The sequence below is a fragment of the Oryx dammah genome, unplaced genomic scaffold (assembly GCF_014754425.2).
Source record: "Oryx dammah isolate SB20612 unplaced genomic scaffold, SCBI_Odam_1.1 HiC_scaffold_25, whole genome shotgun sequence".
Lineage (NCBI taxonomy): Eukaryota > Metazoa > Chordata > Mammalia > Artiodactyla > Bovidae > Oryx > Oryx dammah.
This window is the reverse complement of record NW_024070209.1, coordinates 99,908,012-99,934,323: the sequence shown is the minus strand read 5'-3', so window position 1 is coordinate 99,934,323 and position 26,312 is coordinate 99,908,012. Positions and strand designations below refer to the sequence as shown.

At 52.4% G+C, this 26,312-nt stretch overlaps 2 protein-coding genes across 3 annotated transcripts in view; one reads left to right on the top strand and one right to left on the bottom strand.

The window, feature by feature from the left end:
- The first annotated feature begins 1,139 nt into the window (after positions 1-1,139).
- On the top strand, positions 1,140-4,290 carry LOC120852103 (pyroglutamylated RFamide peptide). Its single transcript, XM_040225403.1, has one exon. It carries the CDS (start codon positions 2,688-2,690, stop codon positions 3,090-3,092), a length of 405 nt encoding a protein of 134 aa, XP_040081337.1. The 5' UTR covers positions 1,140-2,687; the 3' UTR covers positions 3,093-4,290.
- A 4,278-nt stretch (positions 4,291-8,568) lies between these two features.
- Positions 8,569-26,312, bottom strand: part of ABL1 (ABL proto-oncogene 1, non-receptor tyrosine kinase) — a 138,028-nt gene continuing 120,284 nt past the window's right edge. For both annotated transcript variants that reach the window (XM_040225400.1, XM_040225401.1), the window contains exons 5-11: positions 23,575-23,659; positions 22,737-22,914; positions 20,804-20,988; positions 18,355-18,507; positions 16,734-16,823; positions 16,221-16,385; positions 8,569-12,259 (exon numbers count right to left, since the gene is read on the bottom strand). In XM_040225400.1, coding sequence (XP_040081334.1) covers positions 10,539-12,259; positions 16,221-16,385; positions 16,734-16,823; positions 18,355-18,507; positions 20,804-20,988; positions 22,737-22,914; positions 23,575-23,659 — 2,577 coding nt within the window. In that variant the 3' untranslated portion in view covers positions 8,569-10,538. The remainder of the gene's footprint in view (positions 12,260-16,220; positions 16,386-16,733; positions 16,824-18,354; positions 18,508-20,803; positions 20,989-22,736; positions 22,915-23,574; positions 23,660-26,312) is intronic.

Sequence of the window (26,312 nt, the reverse complement as noted above, 5' to 3'; positions counted from 1 at the left end):
CCAGGTGAGGCTCAGAGGGGCCCGCCACGCTGGGCAGTGGGGTCTGGTGGGACTGAGCCTCCCTGCAAAAAGGCACACTCTCCAGTGTTTTAAGGGGTGTGGACTTGAGAGAGGGGGTGGTCTCGCCCCCCTCCATGCCCTCTCACGCTGCCCAGCTCAGCCTGGCACTGATGCCCCTCGTAAGGCTCTGGAGCAGGCGACCTGTGGCACCGAACACAGCTCCTCACCTCACCCGTGCGACAGGCCAGGGTGGGCTCCAAGCCGTCTGGCCTCCTGAGTCCCCTGGGGGTGGAGGTGCTGGCCCAGCAAGCAGATCCGACAAAGGCAGGACTGTTAGGGTTCCTCCGGGCCGGGTGGGACCCCAGGGCCACACCTGTGACTCACAGTGAACGAGGCGCCCCGGCTCCTCCAAGCAAGGCTGCCTTTGCCCAAAGGGCGGCACTGTCTGGCCTCTCATCAAACCACATCCTGTTTGTGTTGGGTCTTTTATCAACGCGGTCCACGCAGTCCCATCCTTCACTACCAGGTCCCCAATGGAATCCCAGGGTCAGGAATGCACAGCAATCAGGAGTGCCCAGGGCACAGGCCCCCTTGTGGGGGGGGGCTATATAAAGCAGGGAGCGCGCGGGAGCCGCACCTCCTGGACGAGAACCCAGAGCAGCTCTGCCCAGCCTGGCCCAGGTCCAGCCGCCCAGCTGGGAGCAGACCCGCAGCACCGTGAGTACGGCCGCTCCATTCCCGGCAGGAATCGCACTCAGGCCTCCTGCAGGTCGGGAGCTGGGCACAGGCGGTAGGAATCCTGGGGACCCACAGGGTTGGGAAGGCCCCAAGGGGTGGTGAGCCGCACCTCATCTTGCTGCCTAGAGCAGGCAGAGATTGGCCACGGGTGCCCTCCAGGGCTCGGCACTGGGCCTCCCCGTCTTCTCCTGCCAAGTCCTGGATGATGGGGCCTGAGCCCCAACTTGTGCTGGGGCCCAGTTTTTGGTGTGGAGGTTCCAAGCTCCCACTGGATTCCTGAAGGGGTCCACGCTGCCCGCAAAGGGAAGGAGAGAAGGCACCCCCCCTTTTGAGACACAGAGGCCATTCCCAGGTGGACTCATCCACCGGCTGGACTCCCACCTGGTTTCAAAGCTGTCTGCCTCACTTTCTGTGGGGAGGAAGGCCCTTGAGAAAAGCCCCCACCCCACCCAGATGCTGACGGAGAGGCTTCCCCGAGGCAGGTAAGAGGTTGCCCCAGCCTCAGGAGATGAGAGAGGCGTAGGAGGGCTGGATTTGGGAAGAGGTGGGAGGGCATGTTTTAATATTTGTTTTTAAGCTTTGGGGCTGAGTACACTTTGAAATGTCTTCAAGGGAGCCATGTCTGGAAAGAGCTCTGGGAGGCCTGGGCTGTCTTCTCCAGAACCCGCTCCCTCTATTCCAGCCTCAGCTCTCCTCACCAGCCAGCTTCCACCCACCGTGGTCATTCCCAAAGAGGCTTCCTTTGCGAGGGGACGAGCAGTTACTGCCAAGGCAGGGGCACTGAGGGGAAGCTCTATTTCTGTTTCGCATCCCCAAGGACCGCTGTGAAGGGGGTAGAGGAGCCATTCCCGCGTCCAGCCCAATTAGACCTGGGCTTGCATCCTAGCTTTGTCACTTACAGAACTGAGAGCTTGGGCTGGTCACCCGTTTGGGGATCCTGCCTCCTCTGTAGAAGGGAATAAGGGAGGCCCTCCCGGACAGTATCAGGTGGGGATGGTTAAATTGGCCTACAGCCCAAGAAGCCCCCTGGCCATTAGAATCGGGAACCCTAGAGCCTCTGCTTTCTAGCTGTGGGTCCTGAGCACAGTCTCTTAGCCTTTCTGACAGTTCTCTTGCCTGAAAATAAAAACAGGAATAGCAGGGCTTCAAGTTAGGTTTACTGTGAAGGTAAAAGTGCAGCCATGCAGGCAAAGGTTTACCTCGCAGCCAGATTACACAGTTTCAGAAGGAAATGGCAACCCACTTGAGTATTCTTGCCTAGAGAAGTCCACGGACAGAGGAGCCTGGCGGGCTACACAGTCCATGGGGTCGCAAAGAGTCAGACATAACTGAGCGACTATCATTGTCACTCAGGTACACAGTTGGTGCTCAGCAGGCGCTGGCAAGCGCTCCTCTCTGGGAGGATGTCTGAGTTAGGCCGGGCCGTCAGATCTGGTTCCTGCTTTCGGGAGCGACTGGCTTCCACGTCGCAGAGACATGAGCAGAGCATCCCCGCTAAACAGCTTAACCAGACCCATTAATTATCGAGTTGAAAACGAAGAGGGGTAGATGCTATTAACTCTACCCTATGGCTCTGAGATGATACGGCCCAGGAGTCAATAATTATAATAAGGGAAGAATGAGCCCAAATTTGCTGAGCTCTCCCAGGGCCGCCTGTAAGCCATCCCAGCGGCAGCGGCATTAGTGTGCTAAGCTGCCAAGGCCGTCAAAAGATTGCAGGAGAGGGAGAACCAGCCTAATTGGCGCGGCTGGCTCCTGAACCTGCTAAGAAAATAAAGGCCTGGTCCCCCAACGTGGTGACACTTCCTCACGCTGCTTGCAGGCTGGGCTCAACTGAGCAGCCAGCTCACGCCTTTGACGGCGGCCCGGGGCCCCGGGAAGCAAGCGCACAGCTGTGCGTGGCCCCGGGGTGCAGCCCGTAACCTCCTCCTCTCTCTCTTCTGGACCAGATGCGGAACCCTTACTCCCTGCCCTACCTCCTGTTCCTGCCCCTGGGTGCCTGCTTCCCGGTGCTGGACACAGAGGAGCCCGTGGACGCCGTAGGGGGCACCGGACGTGAAATAAGCTGGACGCACCCAGAGGGGGGACACCCCTCCCCGTGGGGCCCCCCTGGGTGGCCAAGAGCCCCGCACCCACACACCCTACTCATCACGGCCAAGGAGCTGCGGGCGTTGGGCAGGGCGCGTGCTGGCTTCAAGCTGCGTCTCGGGAGGCAGGACGATGGCAGCGAGGCCACTGGCCTCCTCCTGGAGGAGGCCGAGAAGGTGGGGGGCCCGTTGGGGACCCTGGCTGAGGAGCTCAACGGCTACAGCAGGAAGAAAGGGGGCTTCAGCTTCCGCTTTGGCCGGGGGTGAAGGGGCCAGCGATCCTGGGAAGGGCCCCTCTCCACCCGACCCCATCCCCGCCGTTTCCACACGCTTCTCCTCTGGCCTCAAAAGACCAAGATACTGAGAAGGTGTGGGGTATTCTTATAAAGGACGACAATAGGAATTATAAAAGCAGTAGGATTGGTTAGGTGGGTGCTTACTTTTGATTTCCAACTTTGCTGAAGCAAAAAAACCCTGGATGGTGTCAAAAAGGAGCTCAAAAGACCAGAAAAGCAAGGTAACAAGAGATACCACATCCGGCACCGCCCCCTGGCAGTCTGCTGCGTTTCAGCCCCCTCCTCCTGGGGCCTGGAGTTGAGGATGCCCTTGGACCACGAATCTGAACAGGCAGAGCTGGCTGTGCTGGCTCTGGCCTAAAGGTAGGTGGCCTGAGTGATTCCGTAGGATAACCAAAGTTTTGACAGTCTCCACCAGGACGTCAGGGGTTGACATCTGAAGTGCGACTGTGAGCGAGCACATTCCACTGGGTACAGACTGTGGTTCTGAAAGTTAACAATGGGAAAAAAAATCTTGTTCTCCATCCCATTAAGACAACATCCCTCTGGCAAGATAAACTTGCTACGGTGTTGCGATGCCACTCGGAACCCGCTGCCCAGCCCTTCTGACAACTGTCCTCATCGGTGGTACAACGTTTGCCAAGCCGAGAAGTCTTGTGGGAGGTGAATGAGGAAGGAATACTTTTTTTTTTTTTGCTGCAGCAAGGTTGAGTGTCCAGTGTTCAGAATGTGAATGTATTGTTGTCTTTTGAAATAAAAGTTGTAGTGACTGCAAACTGACGGGAAGCCCTCCTGACTCTTGCCTGCAGGTCCTCTGTGCCCTGGGAACTTCACTTCCTGAGTTGTGAGTTGCCTTGACTTTGGGGAGATGGAAATCGTGTCTCCTGTACCCCACACACCTCTCCCGGCATCTCCTTAATTGGCAGTTGGTGAAATACCCATGGTCAGAGGTACAGGGAAAGACACACGGGGTGGTGCATTTTTCCTCTTGCGCTAGACAGCTCTTGCCCTGGTTTTCTCCAAGCGAGGAGGATTCTGAAAGCAACTGCTCTACCCCGAGGGAAGCCCGCACTGGGCAGCCCTGGGGCGAGGCGGAGCATCTCCTTCAAACGTGGCTTTGGTGAGTCCTGCATTCCGACCCTAGTCAGCTTCAGCAGTCTGATGCTCCTCACTCCCTGGCTGGCTTCAACTGCCAGGACCAGAACCTGTATCGATGTTGCCATGGCAACACCTCTCCTCCTCCCTTGGGAGCCGTGACTTGCCCCTGTTCACAATTGAATAATTCTCCATTGAGCTGTCACAATTAATTGGTAGATTCTTATTAGCCTTTTTAGAACCACACTGGGCCTGGGCCCAGCTTGGCACCTCAGAGCATTTCGCAGTGTTTTTCCCGTTCTATTAGAGACTTAGGTTCCCCGGTAGCAGCTCTCAATCCTCGACAGCCCGGAAAGTCACTTCATTAAGGGGTGACAGATCTGAGCCACAAAAAGAGGCGGGCTGACTGGGGAGCAGAAATGGGATGCAGGGAGGGGCGGGGACGCAGGAGTCGGAGCTTCGCCTTATGCTGAAGCAAGCTGCTTAGAGCACATGTCCTGGGCTCAGGGCCGGCAGTGACGCTGAGTCTGGGAGGCACGGCGTACCTTTTGGGCTCTGCCACTGGCGAGGGAGGGAGGAGCCGGGAGGTCTGCTGCTAATGTGACAGGTTGATTGGGGGTGGGGGGTGGTCTTTGTGGGTGAAAGAAGCAAACACTCGGCCCTGAAGCCAGGAAGGGAAAGCTCACGAAACCAGTCAAGGAAAGCCCCGCTGCGGAGGCCGTACAACACGGGGTGGCCAGAGGAGGCAGGCAGCGTCCTAGCCTGGGCTGTCACCCAGGCACGTGCTCACCTCCACTCTGATACAGGGGGAGGCGAGGCAGCATCCTGGAGTAAGTACTCCACCCCGTAGCTCATTTACACACACAAAGAACCCAGAGAATGTGCTCGTGACACACGGGGGTGGGGGGAAACACAACAGACCAAGGGCAGAGGGACGCCCTGCAGCAAGGTCCCCTGGCCCGCGCGCTTGGGCGACTTCTACTCCTGGGACTAAAGGACCACCCCCGCAGTCACTAACGGTGAGAACTGAGAACCTGGAGGTCACCGAGGGGGAAAACGCTCCCGCACGTGTTTACGCACGCTGTGGGTATGCACCGGCTGGCTTTTAATTTACTAGGATTAGGTTAACCTCGGTGGAGAAATCCGAGATAAAGTGGGGAGGGGGAGTGGGGAGGGCCTTCAAAAGTGGATAACCTGTCATTAGGCTTTCATCATTAAACAGAAATCAACAACAAAGCTGTCCTCTCCAGTTGCTTGTACATTCAAGTTCAATAAACCTGAAAATCAAAACAATCAAACTGCTATGGGCGTTGATCTATTAAATCCACTCCCACTGCATTTGGCTAACCTTCCTCTTTAACCTCCCCACACCTCTCGACCCCCCCGGCTCTGTAAAGGTCTGGGGGTCTCTCGTGCCATCCCCACACAGCCCCCTCTCCTTGATGGAGATTACTCCCCAGATTAGTGAGGGTGAGGCTCTTCGGAAAACATCTGCTTCGGAAGCAGGGCAATTACGCTCCCCCGGTGGCCCGGCCGGCTCCACCTGGCGTGGCCGTGCTGTCCTCTGGCCCAGGCACCTGGGAGCTGATGCATTCGCTCATGTTAAGCATTCAAGACACACACACACAACGCTCCATCTTGGTGTGCAGATCTCCAGGTATTTAGCTCTTAAAATGGATGGGGAATATTTGCCAGTATTTTCTTGCATGTTTGAAATATTAATAAAAATGTCCAAGAAAAAAAGAGGTTGGGGGCGGGAGCAATAGCAGACCATCACCAGCAGCTGCAGAAAGTGAGGCGTCAACTCATCCCAACAGCGCCTGGCGCCAAAGATGCTGCAAGACACATACCAGGGGAGACCCAGACTCAGGCAGGGCGCTCTAACCGTCCAGACAGGGAGCTGGGGCCCTGGCCCGAGATGGGGGGCGACCATGGAGGAGGGCTGGCACCAAAGACAGGGGACACCACAGTTGGGCAGTCTTGTCTCACCTAACATCTTCTGTACGAAGACAGCACGTTGACATGGGCCCCCCGCCCTGAGTGCTCAGCTGAGGAGTGCCATCTATAAAACACCTGATGCCGACAGGGTTGGGCGAGCTGTAGTTCTAACCTTCCCTTTCACGATGGAGGAGGGGAGGTGAGCTTGGCCCTGGAGCCCCAATCTCCGCGGATTGTGCTGTGGCCATCTGGACTGTCGCCAGATGAGTCAGGCACAGTAGGTGTTAAGCAGGCACGTGCTGTGTGACCTTGGGCTAGCTGCCGCACATCTCTGAACCTAGCTTTCCCACCCATGAAATGAAGATGGTCACAGAACCTCCCTCGTTAATTCTGAAAATGTGTGGGGGTTTCCCATGGTGGTGCGGAGTGTATTCGTAGAGTAGCTAAAAGCACTCCCCTGGGAGCTGTAATTCTAAGAAAATCTTCAGTGCAACCTAACACACATCTGGAATGTGCCCCAATTCTAAGCGTGGTTGGATGAGTTTCCAGCCAGTGACACACCCATTAGCTGGCACCACCCAGGCTACGTACCCCGCGTCACCCGCCCTTCTGACCTCTTCCACCAGACCACGTGCTCGTTTAAACATCACTGTGCTGGGTCTGGCAGCTGCCCGGCACCATGTACCATGGAGTGGGGTGAGTCTGACCCCTCCCACTCCCAGTGCCCCCCAACATTCCATGGCATGAACACACCACCCCTACCTATTCTGTTCCCCTCTTGATGATTGCTTTCAGTTTGGGGATCTGAAAGGTTTTAAAATTTTTGAGGCAGGAGGCTTATACATTTCAAGGTAACCATGTCAATAGCAGCTGCCCGCCTTCTGGGGCCTGGCCCTTGGGTGCCCCCTCCTTGGTTCTGGACCTCAAAGGCATGACTCAGACCTTTGGCCACCATTGTGTGTATACACAGATATGTCTTCCTGGGGCTATATTCCAGTCCTCACTAGGTTCTCAAGGGGTTCTGTGACCTAAGAGGTTCAGGACCACTGACCTAGAACGGTGAGATCCAAGTAAGCTTCTTCAGCTTGCCTGACACTTGTGGAAGACGTTACTTTGGATTAGAGCCTTCTGAGACCCTGCCTCATGCCGATACAGCTGCCAGGGTGACTTGCGCGTACACGAGGCCTCGTCCTGGTCTCACCGCGTGGGAGCTGTGACTGGACGAGCTCTCTGCTGGGCAGTGGGAAGACGGGACAGCTCACCCCGTCTGCGATGCTGCCATGAGGAGTCCGGGACCCATGTACGCCTGACCCAGGGGAAGCAGCCGTCAGCGGGAACTGTCACTGCAATCCCATGTCCTCTTTCAGACTTGAGAGCTGCCACTCAAAGGAAGAGCCTGCTCCCCGTGGAAGTCCCCAACTCGGGAGCTCTGGTGTCCACTGACAGCTCTGCCACTGACTCACCCTGTGGCCTGGGCCCGCTTTTGCCTCCGTGAGACGAGAAGACCTGTTCCCTGGTGCTGCCTGGAGCCATGCCACTTGAGCACACACCGCGGGTCCCGCTGACCTCGTCCCGGGGCTGGCGTTTCCACTGCCCCCACCACGGAGCGGCATGGCTCACTGCCCAGGTCTCTGGGAGAGAGGCTCCACTGGACCGTGTCTTCACTGGGCTCTGGTGGACAGGAAGTGCGTCCTCTGACAGGCCTGCTCTATCATTAAGTATCATTAGCAAGGGGCAGCTACTCAATTCCCCGACGTCCACTTTCCAAGCCACCAGCTGGCGTCAAATGGAGAACGGATATTGAGGACACGTCAAAACCCCCTCTGGAGGTCCCCGTGGGAGAAGTCACGCCGTGGCCCTGGCTGGTGGCTCCATCCCCTCGCAGGCTGGCACACCCTCCTCGTCTTCGTCCACCGAGAAATAAGACGCCTGGTGCACTGAACACGAGTGAGTGGACAGCGCTTTGGGGACTGATGACAGTGGCTGAAAGTGAATTCAAATGCAAGGAGAAAAAGAAAAAGCCCGTGGGGAGGGCTGAACACTTTCAGGCCAGAGAGGCATTCCGGACGTGACCTTCCCCTCCCCATTTCAGGCATGGGCGGCACTGCTGACGCTGGTCTTCCTTTCCCACGCCAGACGGCCGCAGCCCGCGTGGGAGCACAGCCTGTTCTCAGTGCCGCCGCCGAGCCAGGCCGCTGGCGAGCAGGGCTCGAGGGCGCAGAGGGGCCCAACGTGAGGGCTGGCTGGTGACACAGCCGGTGCGGGGTTCTGCCGAACTCCTGTTCTCTCCTGTCACGTGAGATCCGACATGGCCTGGCCGCTTCTGGAAAGCCTGGCTCCCTCCCGGCCCACGCACGCGCCGGGGCTCTGAGGATGACAGGGAAGAATTACGGACCACAGCAATTACCCCAAGGTCTGGTGTTGTAAACATTTATTTAAAAAATACTACGGAGGAGAGACGTGGATTCAAAAAACACAGAGTCATATACAGAAACAAAATGTACTGGACCAATAAAAAAGACACCATAGGCACTGCAGAAGGGAGGACAGTGGAAAACTATTTACAGGTAATTTATAAAAGGGCAAGTCTATAAAAGAGTGTAATACCAAAGTATAAATGCAAAATATAGTGGCACATCATGTGAACAGGAAGAGACAAGTACCTCAGAAACGGGCAGTGGAGGGGACCTGGTGGGCTTCGTTCCGCTTCGTCTGCAAGGCCACTGGCGGTGTTCGGGCACACACCCCCCTCGGTCTGCGCAGCACAGCAGCCCGGGGGGGCAAAGAGGTGAGGAGCTGTGAAAACAGCATAAAACAACCCAGAGGAAACCATCTCTATCAGAGAAATAAAAGACAAACTCAGGTGATTAGTGTACAAACAGGGCCCGAGTGAGGTCATGGGCACAGGGCGGCCTGGGGAGCGGGTGGGAGGCGGTCTCCTCCTGGTTTCTCCTCCGGTTCTCCTGAGCAAGGCCCAGGCAGGTGCCGGCCCACTCTTCAGTAGCTGCTCCAGGTCAAGGTCAAGGGCACGCGGGCTCCTGCCCCCAAGCCTAGTCTTGGGCAGCCTGGGGAGATGACGCTGAGGACTGCTGAGACCCTTCCTGGGGTTTCCTTTGTCTGATTCTCTTCATCCCTGATGACTCCCACCGGAACATTAGGTTAAGTGTTGCTTGTGGTAATTACATAAGCTACGTGCCCATCGGGGCATAGCCCACGCTGGGCGGGGCTTTGGTGCCCCAGTCCTTTCCCTCCTGCGTGCACGCTGGGCGCCCGATGGCGGCTCCTTCTCTCTGGGGTGGCAGCTGTGCTGAGGGCAGCTTGGAAATGCTTCAAGAACTCCGGAAAGCTGAAGACTGGCTTGTCACCAGGGAAAGAGCCCTGCAAGAATCTACTTTGCCTTGGAGGAGCACGATGGAATGGAAAGAGAGCAACTGGAAGTGAAGACTGAGCACCTTATCAGGGCCCCTGGGAATTCGGAAGGAAGGTAACTGTGCTCACTGCCGACCTGCCAGGCCCCGCTCTGGGCCATCCTGGGCCTGGCTGCGCCCCCACACTCGCCACCCCCTCCTGCCTCTGGAGCCCCCGTGTGCTCCCCCGCGACCCTGCTACCCTCCAGACTCAAGCTTTCTATCCAGGATTAGCAGTGCACGTCACAGGAGAGCAGGTGACGGGGCCTTGAGGACCTGGAGAGGACGGCGAGGAAACTCTCCCCATCGCAGACTCCTTGGCTTCCTCCCAGACTGGGACCCAGAGGATGGCTGGTGGCAGCGCCCTGGCCTGTCTCAGCCCTCAGTCAAGAGCTGTCCTTCACACGGGGGGATGGTGCGGGGGGGTGGGGAGTGGGGTGATCCTCGGGCCGCACTTCCCAGGATGTGGCTCTGGACACATGTCCTCAGCAGGCGGCCCGAGTGAGGGGAGTGTACACTCGCTGCCTGGGGTGAGTGGAGGGGACAGTCCCCAGGCCCTGCTGACTCAGCTCCCATTCAGGGTGCTCCTTCCTCGGGACAAAGAGGGCGAAGGCAGAGCCAGTGGAGGTTCTCCAGGGTGGAAGATGGAAAGGAAGTGCTCATCGACCTTCCCGCCTGGCCCCGAGAGCTCAGTTTTGAAGCCCCACACGCAGAAAGGAGGCTGGCGTGCCCACGGCAGTCCACAGAGCGGGAACGCCACAGACAGAACTTGGATGAGGCTCCAGGGGCCAGGCGGAGCGGGGAGGCGAGTGCAGGAGGATGGCGGGCAGGACAAAGTCGTGGCGTTGTGCTCCATGGCGGCCTCTGCTCTGCCCGGTGCAGAGCTCCAGGCCAAGGTCCCCACGTGTGGGTCCTGCCGGCCGCCTGCCCGCTGCCCCGGGCGCACACAGGGAGCCCTCATGCGCCGCCGGCTCCTGCTACCTCTGCACGATGTCGCTGATCTCCTTCACGGAGCTGAGAAGTTTGCTGAAGTCCTGAGTGGCTGCCGGGCCACCGCCTGCTGTTGCTGGGCAGATCTGCAGCTCCCGGAGGTTGTTCTCCAGTTTGTTGATGGCCTCACGGAAGGCGAATTTGTTCCTCATTTGCTGGATGGAGTCCACATAACTCACGCAGAACGTGTAGAGGTTTTTGCCGGCTTCAAGCACGGCACTGTGGCTGGCCATCTGCTCCGAGTTCTTGGAGATGGCCAGGCACAGGGCCTCGGTGCCATCCAGCACCATGCCCTTGGTGATGGCGCCACTGGCGATCCGCTCAGGAGGCTGCCGGGTTTTCCGAAGAGACACGCGGGTCGATATGAGTGGGATGAAGGCGGTGGAGGACGGCTGGTCCCCTGCCAGGGCAGAGGGTGCTGACGGCAAGGTGGCGGGGGTAGGGGTGGGGCTGGTTGGGGTCCCTGCCGGCTTGGTGGATGCCGGGGGCTTTGGCATGGATGGGAGTGCGGGCTTCTTGGCGCCCTCTCCCAGCTGGCCAGGCTTGGCGGTGTCGCTGTTCACGGCGTCTGCAGCCAGAGCCACGGGTTTCGCCTTCCCCCCGGCGCCTGCCTCCCCGGCCGCTTCCTGGCTGGGGCTCTGCGAGGGCTTCCCAGCTTTGCCAGTGGAGGTGGGGGGCGGGGGCGGCGGGGCGGGTTTGAGCTTGGACAGCTTCCCCTTGTCTCTCCCCGGGGACTCGGAGGCGGGCTTGTGCCTCCTCCCCCGGGGTTCCTCTGCAGCAGTGGCAGCGGCCTTGCTGGGCCCTCCGGAAGCTCCTGGCCCGGTCCGGCTGGTGGCGGGTGCTGGCTCGGCGGGCGTCCCCGAGGCACTGGGCCTGCCAGCCTCCTCCTTATGGGGAGGGCTGGAGGGAGGCGCAGCCACACCCTGCCTCCGGAGCGGTTTCGGCGTCAGGCTGGGTGGGCTGGAGCCTGGGCTGGCCTCAGCCGCGTCCTTGAAGACCTCGTCGGCAGCCTCCTCGGTTTTCTTTACCAGCCGGGGTGGCGGGGTGACCGTGCCTCTGGTCATCTGGTCAGACCTGTTCTCGCTTGCCCGTTTCCGAGGCAGGGCCGGCTTCTCGCTTTTGTGGCCTCCGAAAGTGGACGAGTCGAACTGCCTGCCGGTGGACTGCAGGTCCCGAGGCAGGGTGACTGACCGCCACTCTGTGTCCTTGGCGCCGTGGGGCACGCAGGAGGCCGAGCAGGACCTCAGGAAGCGCTTGCTGGCGCCGCCACCGCTCTCCTCTTCACTGGCAGCCAGCCGGCTGCTGGTCAGTGTGCTGGACTTTTTCCACAGGTGGGGCGACCGGAAGCCCGGGCCCCCAGACTCCCGGAAGGCTCCGTTGGGGACCCCGGCCCCGCTGCTGGGCTTCGGCATCTTGGCCGACTCCACTGCGTCCAGGGGTGCCGGCGCCAGCGCCCCGTTGCTGATTTCCCGGCCTTCCTCCTCACTGGCCGCTTTCCGCTCGGGCGGGCCATCCATCTCCCGGAAGGAGCTGCTGCGTTTGGGAGGGGTCGGGGCAGTTTTCTTCTTCTTCTTGATCAAGGCGCTGAACAAGTTGGTCTTCTTGTCTTTGGGAAGCAGGCGTTCATCCTCATTGAGGCCGCCATCTGGAGGACCCCGCTCTTTTCGAGGGAGCAGTGGAGATACAGCGGGCTCATGGTCCACAGGATCTGAAACACACAGGGAAGAGTTGAACAAGTCCAGGCCAGAAGCGACGAGCCTGGCCTCACGTGGGCCGGCGGCCTCTCCTCACAGAGAGGCCCTGCATCTGGGCTCTGCCAGGCCTGCGTGTGTGGTTGGGCTGCCCGCCCCTGGCAAGCGAGTTCTCTCTGCTCACCCTCAGCTTCCTCATCGATAAAACGGAGCACATTAGAGCTACCCAGAGTGCTGCAGTGAGAATGGAATGGATGTGGGGCATTTATCACAGCTCTTGGCACGAAATCCTCAGTAGCTGTTGTCACTGCATGTTGGTGTTGTTATTACTGGGCAGAGCTAAGATCTCTCTCCTTGAAGACAGCAGAACAAAAAGCTGAGGCACCTGCGCCCACCACCCCACCCCTGTTAAAGCAGAAGAGGCCCCTGCACACCACCATCTGGAGGGTGCAAGGCAGACAAGGCCAAGCACAGGGTCAGGAGCTGGGCCTCTCCCACCAGGCGGCTGCTTGCGGCTCCCGCAAGCCCGGGCAGGAGGGAGGGGGGCCGCGTACCACGGAGTGCAGTGACAACGGGCTATTATGCTCGGGGAACTAGAAGGGTGACCTTTTAAAACTTTTAAATGGGCATTCTTCAAATATGAATAACAGTGCCTAAGAAATCTTTCTGGCGTTGCCAAGCTCCCCGAGAGCGAGTGACAGAGCTCTCCCTCCGAGGGCAGCAGCAGCGCGGTGGCCATCAGCACCTGGGAAGCTGAGGGATGGGGATCTGTCAGAACAGCAGGCTGCACACAGGACTCCCAGATCCAGGCAAGTTGAGGCCCTCCGCAAACCTCAGCCCCGTTGGAGGAAGGCAAAGAGAGTGAATTTCTAGTGAATTATGCACAGCTCTGTTTCAGGGGCTGAACAGCTAATTGACACTCTTGGCGTGCCATGAGATTACATATCATAATACCCCTCAGATGAATACTGATGGGGGGTAAATGAACATGGTGGCTTATCACTGGCCTTTTAATAGGCCGCAAGTTCTCAGAGTGGCCCCTCCTCCTCACCGCTGTCCCACTTCCTGACGTCAGGACGACTAACAGAAGGATGGAGGGGCCAGGTTCTAGATAGTTGACATGCTGTCGAAGCAGGGCAAGCAAAGACGGTCCAGGGAGTGTGCAAAGGAAGCAGGATAATTTATCTCTTATGTAAACCTTTTAAGTGTATATTTTTGCTATATTTCATAGTAAATGTATTTGTGCAGCAGTACATATACAATACCTATGTATAGGAGCTACACATTCAACTTTTAAAATATGGGTACATGATGAAAGAATAGCAAGGAGAGATAAGAAATCTGAAAAATTCCAGATGTTCAAGCTGGATTTAGAAAAGGCAGAGGAATCAGAGATCAAATTGCCAACATCTGCTGGATCATAGAAAAAGCAAGAGAGTTCCAGAAAAACATCTACTGCTGCTTCAATGACTACGCTAAAGCCTTTGACTGTGTGAATCACAACAAACTGTGGAAAATTCTAAGTGATCAATGTGAAGAAATAGAGGAAAACAATAGAATGAGAAAGATTAGAGATCTCTTCAAGAAAATTAGAGATACCAAGGGAACATTTCATGCAAAGATGGGCTCAATAAAGGACAGAAATGGTATGGACCTAACAGAAGTAGAAGATATTAAGAAGAGGTGGCAGGATTACACAGAAGAACTATACAAAAAAGATCTTAATAACCCAGATGACCACGATAGTGTGATCACTCACCGGAGCCAGACATACTGGAGTGAGAAGTTAAGTGGGCCTTAGGAGCATCACTATGAGCAAAGCTAGTGGAGGTGATGGAATTTCAGTTGAGTTACTTCAAATCCTAAGAGATGGTGTAAACTCCATATGCCAGCAAATTGGGAAAACTCAGCAGTGGCCACAGGAATGGAAAAGGTCAGTTTCATTCCACACCAAAAGAAAGTCAATGTCAAAGAATGTTCAAACTACTGCACAATTGCACTCATTTCACAGGCTAGCAAAGTAACGCTCAAAATTCTCCAAGCTAGGCTTCAACAGTACATGAACCGAAAACTTCCAGATGTTTAAACTGGATTTAGAAAAGGCAGAGGAATCAGAGATCAAACTGCCAACATCTGCTGGATCATGGAAAAAGCAACAAAATTCCAGAAAAACATCTACCGCTGCTTCATTGACTACGCTAAAGCCTTTGACTGTGTGAATCACAACAAACTATGGAAGAGCTGGGATATACCAGAACACCTTACTTGCCTCCTGAGAAACCTGTATACAGGTCAAGAAGCAACAGTTAGAACCAGACATGCAACAACAAACTGGATCCAAATTGGGAAGGGAGTATGTTAAGGCTGTATATTGCCACCCTGCTTATTTAACTTATATGCAGAGTACATCATACAAAATGCTTGGCTGGATTAAGCAAAAGTTGGAATCAAGACTGCTGGGAGAAATATCAGTAACCTCAGATACAGCACCTTTATGGCAGAAAGCGAACAGGAGCTAAAGAGCCTCTTGATGAAAGTGAAAAAGCTGGCTTAAAACTCAATATTCAAAAAACGAAGATCATGGTATCGGGTCCCATCACTTCATGGCAAATAGATGGGGAAACAATGAGAGACTTTATTTTCTTAGGCTCCAAAATCACTGAAGATGGTGACTACAGCCATGAAATTAAAAGATGCTTGCTCCTTGGAAGAAAAGCTATGACAAACCTAAGCAGTGTATTAAATAGCAAAGATATCACTTTGCCAACAAAGGTCCATATAGTCAAAGCTATGGTTTTTCCAGTTGTCACATATGGATGTGAGAGTTGGATCATAAAGAAGGCTGAATGTTGAAGAATTGATGCTTCTGAATTGTGGTGTTGGAGAAGACTCTTGAAGAGTCCCTTGGATAGCAAGGAGATCAAACCAGTCCATCCTAAAGGAAATCAAGCCTGAATATTCATTGGAAGGACTGATGCTGAAGCTGAAGCTACAATACTTTGGCCACCTGATGCCAAGAACCGATTCATTAGAAAAGACTCTGATGCTGGGCAAGATTCAAGGCAGGAGGAGAAGGGGACAGAGGATGACATGGTTGGATGGCATCACTGATTCAATGGGCATAAGTTTGACCAAGTTCCAGGAAATGGTGAAGAACAGGGAAGCCTGGTGTGCTGCAGTCCACAGGGCTGCAAAGAGTTGGACACGACTGAGTGACTGAACAAGAACATGATGAAAAAAATTGGAATCATGGGGTCTTGTAGATTCTGGCTTTGTCCTGTCCCTTCCCATTCACCCAGAGTGTGTGGCCCATCAGAGCAATCCCCTAGAGGCAGCTAAAACCCAGACACCTGGCCCACTGCAGACATCGCCACTAAGTTGGTCTGCTCTGGAATCCATACTTCTGTATTTTTTTTTTTTTTGGTTGGGGCAACTGCAAAACCAGAGCAGCCTTGCTCAGAGCAGAGCCTGGCACACAGGAAGCACTGGGTCCATGTTTGCTCATGTTAACCCCTCCTGCAGTGCTCCCACCGCCCTCGCTAGTCAAGGGGACAACACCACAGTCTCTTCTCAGAGACAACGAGGACCCCAGCTCTGCCCCGGGGGTCTCATGGCTCCATCAGCACCAGTGAGCTTTTCGTATCAGCGCTTTCACAACGAGCTGCTCTTTGTTTGGTTCAGTGTTTATTATTGCTCTATCTGTCCACAATGCAGAACAACCACAAACAGTGTGAATGATACATGAAAAGGTGGGTTTGTTTCTGGTAGGTTTCATGAACATCTCTGCCTATCTGACTAGACTGACCGCGGAAGCAATGGCTCCTACCTGATGGGGGCGGGGGGTGGGGTGGGTAGAGAGTGCAGAGAAAAGGAGAACTTTCCTCTTTGCAGCTGGCCCACTCATGAGGGATGTGCCTGCCTTTCAGTTTAGGGTTGACTCCCTGGTGCCCCCGAGGCGGGTGGGGGGTGGGCACATACCAATCTCTCCTGGGCCCTTGGAGTGGGGTGTCTCGGGCATGTCGGGGGTGTCTTTGTGCTCAGCAGCTCTCCTGGAGGTTCTCGTCTTGGTGGGCAGTTCTGGGGCCTGCAGCAGGGTACCTGCAACCCCTCGCATGCCTTTCTTTCCCAACTCCTTTTCCACTTCTAAGAAACACCAAAAAAATTAAGAACAAAACCAGCAGTCATCAGCAGTGGCATCATTGTGGTATGTTGGCTTTTTCTTTTTAAGGCAACAGTAGTAAACTATATACGGTTACAGAAAAGGGACACACACTCTGAAGAAACAGTACTTGAGCAATTTTCAGAACCCTGGCTGCAAGAGACGGAAAGCCACCCTCAGCACCCCTGCTCCGCTTTCTGGTCTCCGGCGAGATGCTGGCCCACACGCTCTAGCAGGAAGTGGACTGAAGGCCTGGGCTGGGCCCCACACGGCTGTCCCTCCCAAGTCGACCTCGCTCCCCACCACGGGCACCCCCAGGACAGGCACTGTACCATCTGATATGCTGGATTCCTGGAACATTGTTTCAAAGGCTTGGTGGATCTCAGCGAAGGAGGGCCGGTCAGAGGGATTCCACTGCCAACCTGCAGATGAGACCCAAGTCAGACTGCCCACGAGGCCTCGCTAACATGGGGGGAGGAGACATTCTCAGTGGAAAGTCTGGAAATTAACATTCCAATCCTGCTTAAGCATCTTTTGCTATGACAAGTTAAAGTGATGAATGTCACTGTGTCCTATTACAGACATTGAGAATTTGAGAAAATTTTACATACTGGCAGGAATACAGAGTCTAAAATCCCAGAGACAGGCTGACAGCAACAACTACATTTACAAATAGGATTTTACCAGCCTGCCTCCAGCAAATGTAGAAAGTTACTAAAGCCAATAGCTTGCTTCCTACCTTACCCTTACTTCATGGTTATCAACCCAAATTCCTCATCAGAAAAGATGTACTAATTAAAACAAGGTTAAAATGAGGATTAAGGGATGACTAAATCCCATTAGGTGAAGACATAGAATCCCTCTCAGAAACTTCTGTTGAGAGTATCAATTCATATAACCTTTTTGAGAAAAAGATGATAAAACCTATCAAAATTTAAAATGCACTTAGCTCCCTGAACTAACAGTTCAACTTCTGGAAGTACTAGTAAAGTGCACAGAGGTCTATGTATGAGGGTGCTGGTTCCTGCCTTATTTATAATGACAAAAAAACAAACAAAACCCAACAACAACAAATGTGTAAAGCAACCAAATGCTCATCAAAAGTGGACTGGATGAATGAATAAATAATGCAATAGATGCCAGACAGCTACATAAAGATATGAGACAGGAAAGTGGGGGAAAGAGAGTTCACTTGCTCTGAATCACAGACATGGAAACACAGGCCTGTTCCACTGCTAAGTACAAAAAAGAGTTGAGGTGATAAATTTTTACACATTTTATATACGTACACACACGTTACATACTTATACACACACAACCTATAACACACACATAACACACATACACACATGCACGCAACACACACACACCACACATATAACACACACACACACGTGTGTGTGTATATGTATGTATGTATGTAAATTGCTGAAATTTCAGGGCCCATAATATATATGGGCTTCCCTGGTGGCTAAGCTGTAGAGAATCCTCTGACTGATGCAGGAGATGCAAATTGGATCCCTAGGTTGGAAAGATCCTGGAGAAGGAAATGGCAACCCACTCCGGTATCCTTGCCTGGGCAATCCCACGGACAGAGGAGCCTGGCGGGCTACAGTTTACAGGGTTGTAAAACTTGGGGTTCTTATTAATAAATGCAAATTTCTTGTATAGTAGGCAAATATTCTGAGTGACTTTTATCCACCCAGGTTTGGTATCCATCGGTCTCGTTTTGCATGAAAAACAAACAAAAAACCCTCATACGTAAAATACTATATATGAATAAAGGCACATAGAAACATGGGGAAAAAAAGAAAGTACCAAACTGTACAGTAGTTGCTTCTGAAGAATGGGAAAGAAGAGAGGAAATGGAGCACTTTTAACCCTCCCTTGACACACACGCCCCGCACTAGGCTGCCTACAGAGCCCACGTCGGAACCGGTGGGGAAGGCTCACATGCTCGCATGAGTTCGTAGACCTTCTCTGGGCAGCCTTCCGGGCGCTCCATGCGGTAGTCTTTCTCCAGCAGCTCATACACCTGGGACAGGTCAATTCCTGGGTAAGGTGACATGCCGTAGGTAGCAATTTCCCAAAGCAACACTCCGAATGCTAAAAGAAAAAAGAAAGAGCAAGACTGTTGAAGATGCGTTTAAGATTTGACTGCACCGCATTCAAAACCGGCTAACTATGCAGCAGACTTCAGAAGTTATACCCTCAGAAGCAGCCCAGACACGCTGACATTTTATGAGGCTCTTAATTACCAACAGCCCTGGACAGAACAGGACAGAATGAGGCTTTCCGGTCGCTCATGCCCACGGACTAGCACATGCTATAGGAGAGGAGGGGCCTGGGGTGACCAGCCCCTCCAGGGTCTTTAAGGGAGCGTGGCCATCTTACTGGGAGATGTGGTGGAAGGCACCTGGGACTGAAAGTGAAGAGGCCATTTCCAGTCGTGGCTCTGTGACCAACTAGCCGCGCGCCTCCAACAGGCCCCTCTCTCTTCTGGGTACATGAAGTTATCTCTAAGGTCCCTTCCAATTCCAAAAATTCCATTAAAATCTAACGAAATCACTGAAATTCCAGGTCCCACTAAGGAACCTGAATTCCTTGGAGAAGTGAGTGGTTCAGGTCTGGGGCAGAGAATGAACCTGGAGTATTTCATTCATTTCAGATAGCACACATGCTATAGAAGACTATAGGGTTTTCTCAGAAAGAACCAGGAATAATTTGAAGTTCCCACAGGCCAAAGTTGAGACAATCTGAATATCAATTTTAAAAAACTGCTGCAGTGGATTAATCCATAATATACTCAAATATAATTAAATCCAAGAGCTTGTAATAATACAAAAGAAAAACAAAACCTAATTGGTCACCACTGGAGGGTATTAAATCAATCTGTTATCTTGGAAACTGGTTAATAATGGCAAGGAAGTTTATATTTGTCTTTCCTGTATGAACTGTACCCCTTACTGTAATCAGATGGTAGGAGGGAGGAAGTTTCTTCTTATAGAAGCATGGAGCTCATAAATGAATAAGGAATGACAGAACCAGGGAACTGTCATTCGGCAACCCCCTCATAAATCAGTGGCTCTAGACAGAGAGGGAAAATCAAGAACTATGGGGCTACTGATCAAAGGTACCCTCCTTCCTATGAAGTACTCTTACCAAAACAAAACAAGTCAAACCCGAATGTGATCAAGGTATCTAGGTCCAACTACCCATTTTCTGGGAACAGTGAAGGCTGAGGAACATGAGAGACAGTGAGCAGAATCCAGAATGTGGGAGACTTTAAAGGACAAATGGCAGGATCTCTTCCACGAACAACCAGTGAGAGACACAGAGAGATAAAAGAGGAGTTTACAGATTAGGGGAGACCTAAAGGATATCATCAACTAATTGCACTGGGAAATTTGTATTTTCACCGCAATTCAAACAGATTAAAAAAAAACAAAGCATGACTTTTATGATTAATTGGAAATTTGAACACTGATATTTGCTAATATTTAGAAACTGGTTCCTTGATGGCTCAGCAGGTAAAGAATCTGTCTGTAATTCAGGAGACACTGGCTCGATTCTTGGGTCGGGAAGATCCCCTGGAGAAGGAAATGGCAACCCACTCCAGTATTCTGGCTTGAAACATCCCATGGACAGAGGAACCTGGTAGGCTACAGTCCAAGGGGTTGCAAAGAGTCGGACACAACTGAGTGACTAAGCACGCAAAATTCAGAAACTAAACTCAATCTGCGGTTCTACAAACACAAAAGCCGTCTTTAAGAGACATATGAAATATTCATGGACAAAACATTATGCTGTCTGGAATTTACTTTGAAATAACAAGGGTTGGGGCTGGGCGGGGGTATAGGGTGAGAGGGTACCACGAGGTGAAGATAGCAAAGCTGGGGGTGGCAAGTGCCTGGAGTCACCAGGCAACTCTGCCTCCTTGACTGCTTGCTGACAATCTGCATAACAAAAAGTAAAAATAAAATACTGTCACACAAGGCTTCGGAGAGGAACATTCTACTTGAATCTCAAACCAGACTCTGCAGCATTCTCTCCACAGAGGCAGACCCTGGGTGCCTGCAGGGTGGGCTGGCTGCCCTGCACATCCAGGCAATTTAACAGTGAAGAAGACATAAAGTTGTTAAGTTAGGGGAAAGAGTTCATCTGAATTATTTTGGAAGAGGAAAAAAAACCCTCACTTTTACCTCATTTAGGAGAAAAAACATGGGAGAAGAGATTTTTAAAATTGAAAAAGAAGTAAAAGAAACAAAAAGAGAAGGAAGCAATGAGAAAGAAATGAAAAAGCAAGGGAAAAGGAACTGAAAAGGCAAGGAGAGAAAGCAAAATGGGGACACAGCCCCACCCTAGATGAGGGCAAGGAGAAAACTGGAGCAGTGGCCCTTACCCCAGATGTCCGACTTGATGGAGAACTTGTTGTAGGCCAGGCTCTCGGGTGCCGTCCACTTGATGGGGAACTTGGCCCCGGCGTGGGCTGTGTAGGTGTCCCCTGTCATCAGCCTGCTCAGGCCGAAATCAGCCACCTTCACCAAGTGGTTTTCCCCTACCAGGCAGTTTCGGGCAGCAAGATCTCTGGGAAAGGAAACAGTTTATCTGTGAGTTCCTGGCTGGCTGTCAGCTTTACAAATCTTCCACCACTGTTTACCAAGGGGCAACACCCACAATGGGAAAATGGGAGATCCTAAACAAATACATCTACTTGTAAATAGTAACCACCAAGCTCTACCCGCAGAGGGTGGCAGGGGAATACGCTCCCTGGCCCCACGACTTGGAGTGAGCGAATCACCCTAGGACTCAGTTCTCTCCCCCATAAGATGAAGATGATGGTAGCAGTGCTTGCTTCTTAGGGTGGCTGTACGTGGTAGTGAATTCACAGTAGAGCACTGACTGATGCCTGGGGACAGTGTCCTTAGGAGTCTGTTCAGCTACTGCTGCCCTGTGCCAGGCACTGGGAGCGGACATCCAGGCCAGGCCTTGATCTTGAGAAACTTACTCAGCGTGAGTCTCTGCTTGTCCTATTTAGACTCAACAGGATAAAATAAAGCCCACGACATTCTTTATCCAAATTGTACTTCCCACTTTCCTATTTCTTCCTGATGCGTATCCAAATGTATTCTATGGATTCTCTCCTGTATAATCGCCTTCCTTTTGCCTCCTGATTCTCCCACGGAGGCAGGAACCTAATCTCTGGTTCACGGACGTTAACCATGAAATCGCAAGGCAACCTGGAGTGCGGGGTGAGAAGAGGCACCCGCTGAAGGCGATGGCTATGTGAGATAGCCTGATCACCAGCAATGAGAGGGAAAGGAAATTCAGGAGGGTTGTGCCTAATAGGATTTCGGTAAAGCATTTTAAGTTTGCATGAATGAAGAGAGAACAAACCGAGCCACGCGAGGCAAACCAGAAGTCGAGAAATTTCAATTTGCAGCCTCAGAGGGTTCACTTTCCTGAGTGACAGGAGCCTCTGAAGCAGACTCTCATGGAGCAGAGAAAAATCCGTCATACAAGGCACCGCCAGCAGTTCACACACGCTCCTCTTACTCCTCACTATGAAGTCCCGTGTACAGGTTTCATACTTGAGTTAATTGGGAAGCAAAGGTCACCACGGTGGCTGGAGAACATCTTGTATAGAAGACTCCGGCAAAGCCCATCAGGCCCTGTCCTGCACAGGCCGTCACTCTGCTAGGAAGCCATTTCCACCAGCAAAGAATGTGGAGACCAAGATAATTGTGGCATGCTTGAAGGTCAGAACACTCCAGGCTTTGAAGCAGCCAAGATGCTTAATTTAGAACTACGCATACACAGTCCTGACAATGGTGGAAACATCCCTGAACCAGATGACAGCAAGTTAAGTGGAGAATGAAATGATAATTACCAGAAGGGAGGGGAAAACACATACACACACAACATGGGAACAAAGCCCGTGTAGGGCCGTTTCTGAGAGCTTGTGGGGAAAAAACCCCCGAGCGGCTGCTGGGAAGGGGTCACGACCCTACCGATGAAGCCCAGGCCTGGGGGAGTAACAGGTGCCCTAGGCCACAGGGAGCCCTGCCAGCGCAAAGGGGCGCCTTCTGATAGACTCCACTCAGTATTCCTCTGAGTCCAAAATGATTCTGCAGTGAAAGACTTCTCACCCTGGCAACGTCAGGAACCTGGTGTTTGCCTTTGCTCCAAGGTCCAAGCAGCTGCCGGCACTAAAGTCAGAAGCCGAGCCAGAAGACCTTGTAGGTTGGGGTGTTTTTTTGTAAAAGGATGCCCGGGTCCCGTGGTTGCCCCGTGACTCCGCTGGTGCGGGGAGGGCGGCCTCTTGGGGCTCCTACCTGTGGATGAAGTTTTTCTTCTCCAGGTACTCCATGGCGGACGAGATCTGAGTGGCCATGTACAGCAGCACCACGGCGTTCACCTCCTGCCGGTTACAGTCCCTCAGGTAGTCCAGCAGGTTCCCATAGGTCATGAACTCAGTGATTATGTAGAACGGGGGCTCCCGGGTGCAGACCCCTGCCAACGAGACAAGGCTTCAGCGTGCCGCTCCGCTTCCAACGGAACACACACCAGAAAAGATGAGCCCTGAAGAACGAGGCTTCTGAGACGGATTCTCACTCTGCCCTACATCCTGGGCCCACGTCCTGCGATGACTCCACGCACTCGCCGGTTGAGATTATGTTTCCGCGGGAGGGACATGGCCCCCCCTTTTTTCTTCCTCTCAAGCCCATGGGCTTCAACAGGAAAGAGGCTGCCGCTGAGTTCAAGAGCAGAGGCTGGGCCACATCAAACATACTAAGTCATCACCCCAATGGATATATGGCTATTTCTACGTACAGAATTGCTTCAGGAAGGAACTTCTGAAATTCTTAGGTTTCAAGATGTTGATTTGAGACTTGTGCTTGACCACTTTTGGGTATCAACTAAAAGTTCTAATATTCTCTCTCACTCATGTGGGCACATGGACACACACACACACCCCCCATCTCTCACTTGTAGGGGTGCACGGACACAAACACACCCATTCAACACAGGCCTCTGTACCAAGGGCTGATGCAGGTGGGGAACAGACGTACAGACCAGAAACTTTAAGGCAGTGAGCCATTCACCTCTGCTCCAACAGCGCCTGTATCACTCGGAGAATTTAATTCAAAGTTCAGAGCTCCTCACACTCACCGAGTAACTGTACTAAATTGGGGTGCTTGATCTCTTTCATTACTGCAGCCTCTTTCAAGAACTCCTCCACCTCCATGGTATCCTCCTGTAGGAAAGAAAGAAGTGATGACATTATCTCAGCAAGGAAAGTGTTCAAGTGGGGAAGTACGACTTGAACGGTTAACACAAGCTGGAGCTCTGACGGGCAATGATCCTGGTCCACCGGTTTCAACCACGACATTCTTCTGGACAGGTTCCAAGGTAGCCAGTCATCAGCCCAACAGCACAAAGAATTTTCCACTGTAGCGTGGAGTTTTTGAATTCTCACCCTGAGCACGACAGCAAAGCCGGCTAGGTATGTTGGTGACTTGCTCTGGTGACTCCATGCAGACTACTTGTTTCCATCACCTAGTGAAGTTTACGGGGAGGGAGGGAGATGTGTGAAGGCAACCACAAGCATGGTACCACTTTCCTAAGGAATGGCTGGTTTCCAAGGACTCCCAAAACGTTTAACATTAAAAAAAAAAAAAAAATCACTTGAAGAATCCAAAAGGTACTTGATTCAAGAGGAGAGACCTTGATGACACAAAAAGATGTATAGTACTACCAAAGAACAGGGCCTCAAGATGTGGCAGCAAGACAGGACGCTGAGTTTCTTAAGAACGTGGTCTCAAGCGGCCCTTAATGAAGCAATCGCCACTACCTGTCAGGTCAATTTACTCAGATCCTAAAACAAGCCTCACTAGCAGCTCCCCTAGCAACGGGTTCATAAATGTGATCACCAGCCCACACCACGTTTTAGCGAGTTCACAGTATTTAAATGCCAAGGGGAGACAAAGGTATTAGCATAGGCCCAGAGCAAACGTGACAATATTTCTACATTTCCTCACCTATCAGGGTGGAGTGCTGCGATGCTGGGTCCTGGGGTTGGCCCTGTTATCAAGATCATGGGGGTGGGCTTCTGTCGGGGAGACCTCTTTTCTGACCACCAAAGGAAGAAGCCAGTGGATGAGATGTGACGTAGTCTGTTGCTATAAAGGCCAACGAGGGAAGTGAGACCCCACCCTCCCAGGTTTCAACATGGAGTCTGAGTCTGTCTGAAGAGCGAGACCGCAGGGGAGACAGGGAGAGCACGTCTTGAAAACTAGATTCACCAAGAAGAAAGCTTGACCAACTACTTTAAAAGCGGGGCCCTCTTTACACTGTACCTGCGGCCCCCCTGGCAAACAAAGAGCTAAAGTGTCCTACTCACTGTAGCTGCCGGGTCCCACCCTGGCACCTGGGGATGACCTCCAGAGGACAGGTCACCCTCTACTGAGCACTGTCCTGCTCTGGTCAATCATGTTTACCAGCGAAGAAGGACCAGTGAGGATGTGTGTCAGCCCCCTGAATCACTCAGCTCAGGGCTTGGTGGGACTGAAACGCAGACATAATTTACTGCCCTATAGAAATGGTGAGGGCTTCCCTGGTAGCTCGGTGGTAAAGAATCCACCCAGCAGCAGCTCAATATCAGAAGAACAAACAACCCAATAAAAAATTTGGCAGAAGACCTAAACAAACATTTCTCTAAAGAAGACATACAGATGATTAATAAATACGAAAAGATGCTCAACGTCGCTTATTATTAGAGAAACGCAAACCAAAATACAGTGAGGTTTGTATGAGATGATGGCCATCATCAAAAAATCTACAAACGACAAATGCTGGGGAGGGTGTGGGGAAAAGGGAACCTCCTGGCACTGTTGGTGGGAATGTAAGTTAATAACAGCCACTATGGAGAACAGTATGGAGATTCCTTAAAACCACCGTATGACCCAGCAATCCCACTACTGGGCACATACCCTGTGAAAACTCCCACTACTGGGCACATACCCTGTGAAAACTATTTCAAAAGACACATGTGCCCCAGTGTTCACTGCAGCACTATTTACAACAGCCAGGACATGGAAGCAACCTAGATGTCCTTCGACAGATGAACGGATAAAGAAGTTGTGGCACATATACACAAGGGAATAATACACACCCATAAAAAGGAACAAGTTTGAGTCAGTTCTAGTGAGGTGGATGAAACTAGAGCCTGTTACATAGACTGAAGTAAATCAGAAATAGAAAAACCAGGATCATATATTAACTCTTACATATGGAATCTAAAAACATAGTACGGATGAACCTATTTGTAGGGCAGTATTAGAGACACATAGACAACAGATTTGTGGACACAGTGGGGAAAGGAGAGGATGGGACAAATTGAGATAGAAACATATACATTACCATATGTAAAATAGTCAGTGGGAATTTGCTGCAGGAAGCAGGGAGCTCAACTGGTGCTCTGTGATAACCTAGAGGGGTGGGATGGTGGGAGGCAGGTTCAAGAGGGAGGAAACATATGTATACTTATGGCAGATTCATGTCGCTGTATGGCAGAAACAAATACTACATTGTTAAGCAATTATCCTCCAGTTAAAATTAGATAAATTAAAAAAAGAAAAGAATCTACCAAACAATGCGAGAGGCCTGAGTTCCATCCCTGGTCTGGGAAGATTCCACATGCCTTGCAGAGCAACTAAGCCCATGAGCCACAATTAATTCCTAGTTTTTAAAGAAATCTCCATACTGTTCTCCATAGTGGCTGTATCAATTTACATTCCCACCAACAGAGCAAGAAGGTTCTCTTTGCTCCACACTCTCTCCAGTATTTATTGTTTGCAGATTTTTTTAAGCATCTACTGAGCCCACGTGCTGCAACTACGGAAATCTGC

Coding starts and splice junctions, on each gene's coding strand:
- LOC120852103 (XM_040225403.1), top strand. CDS start 2,688: ATGCGGAACCCTTACTCCCTGCCCTACCTCCTGTTCCTGCCCCTGGGT.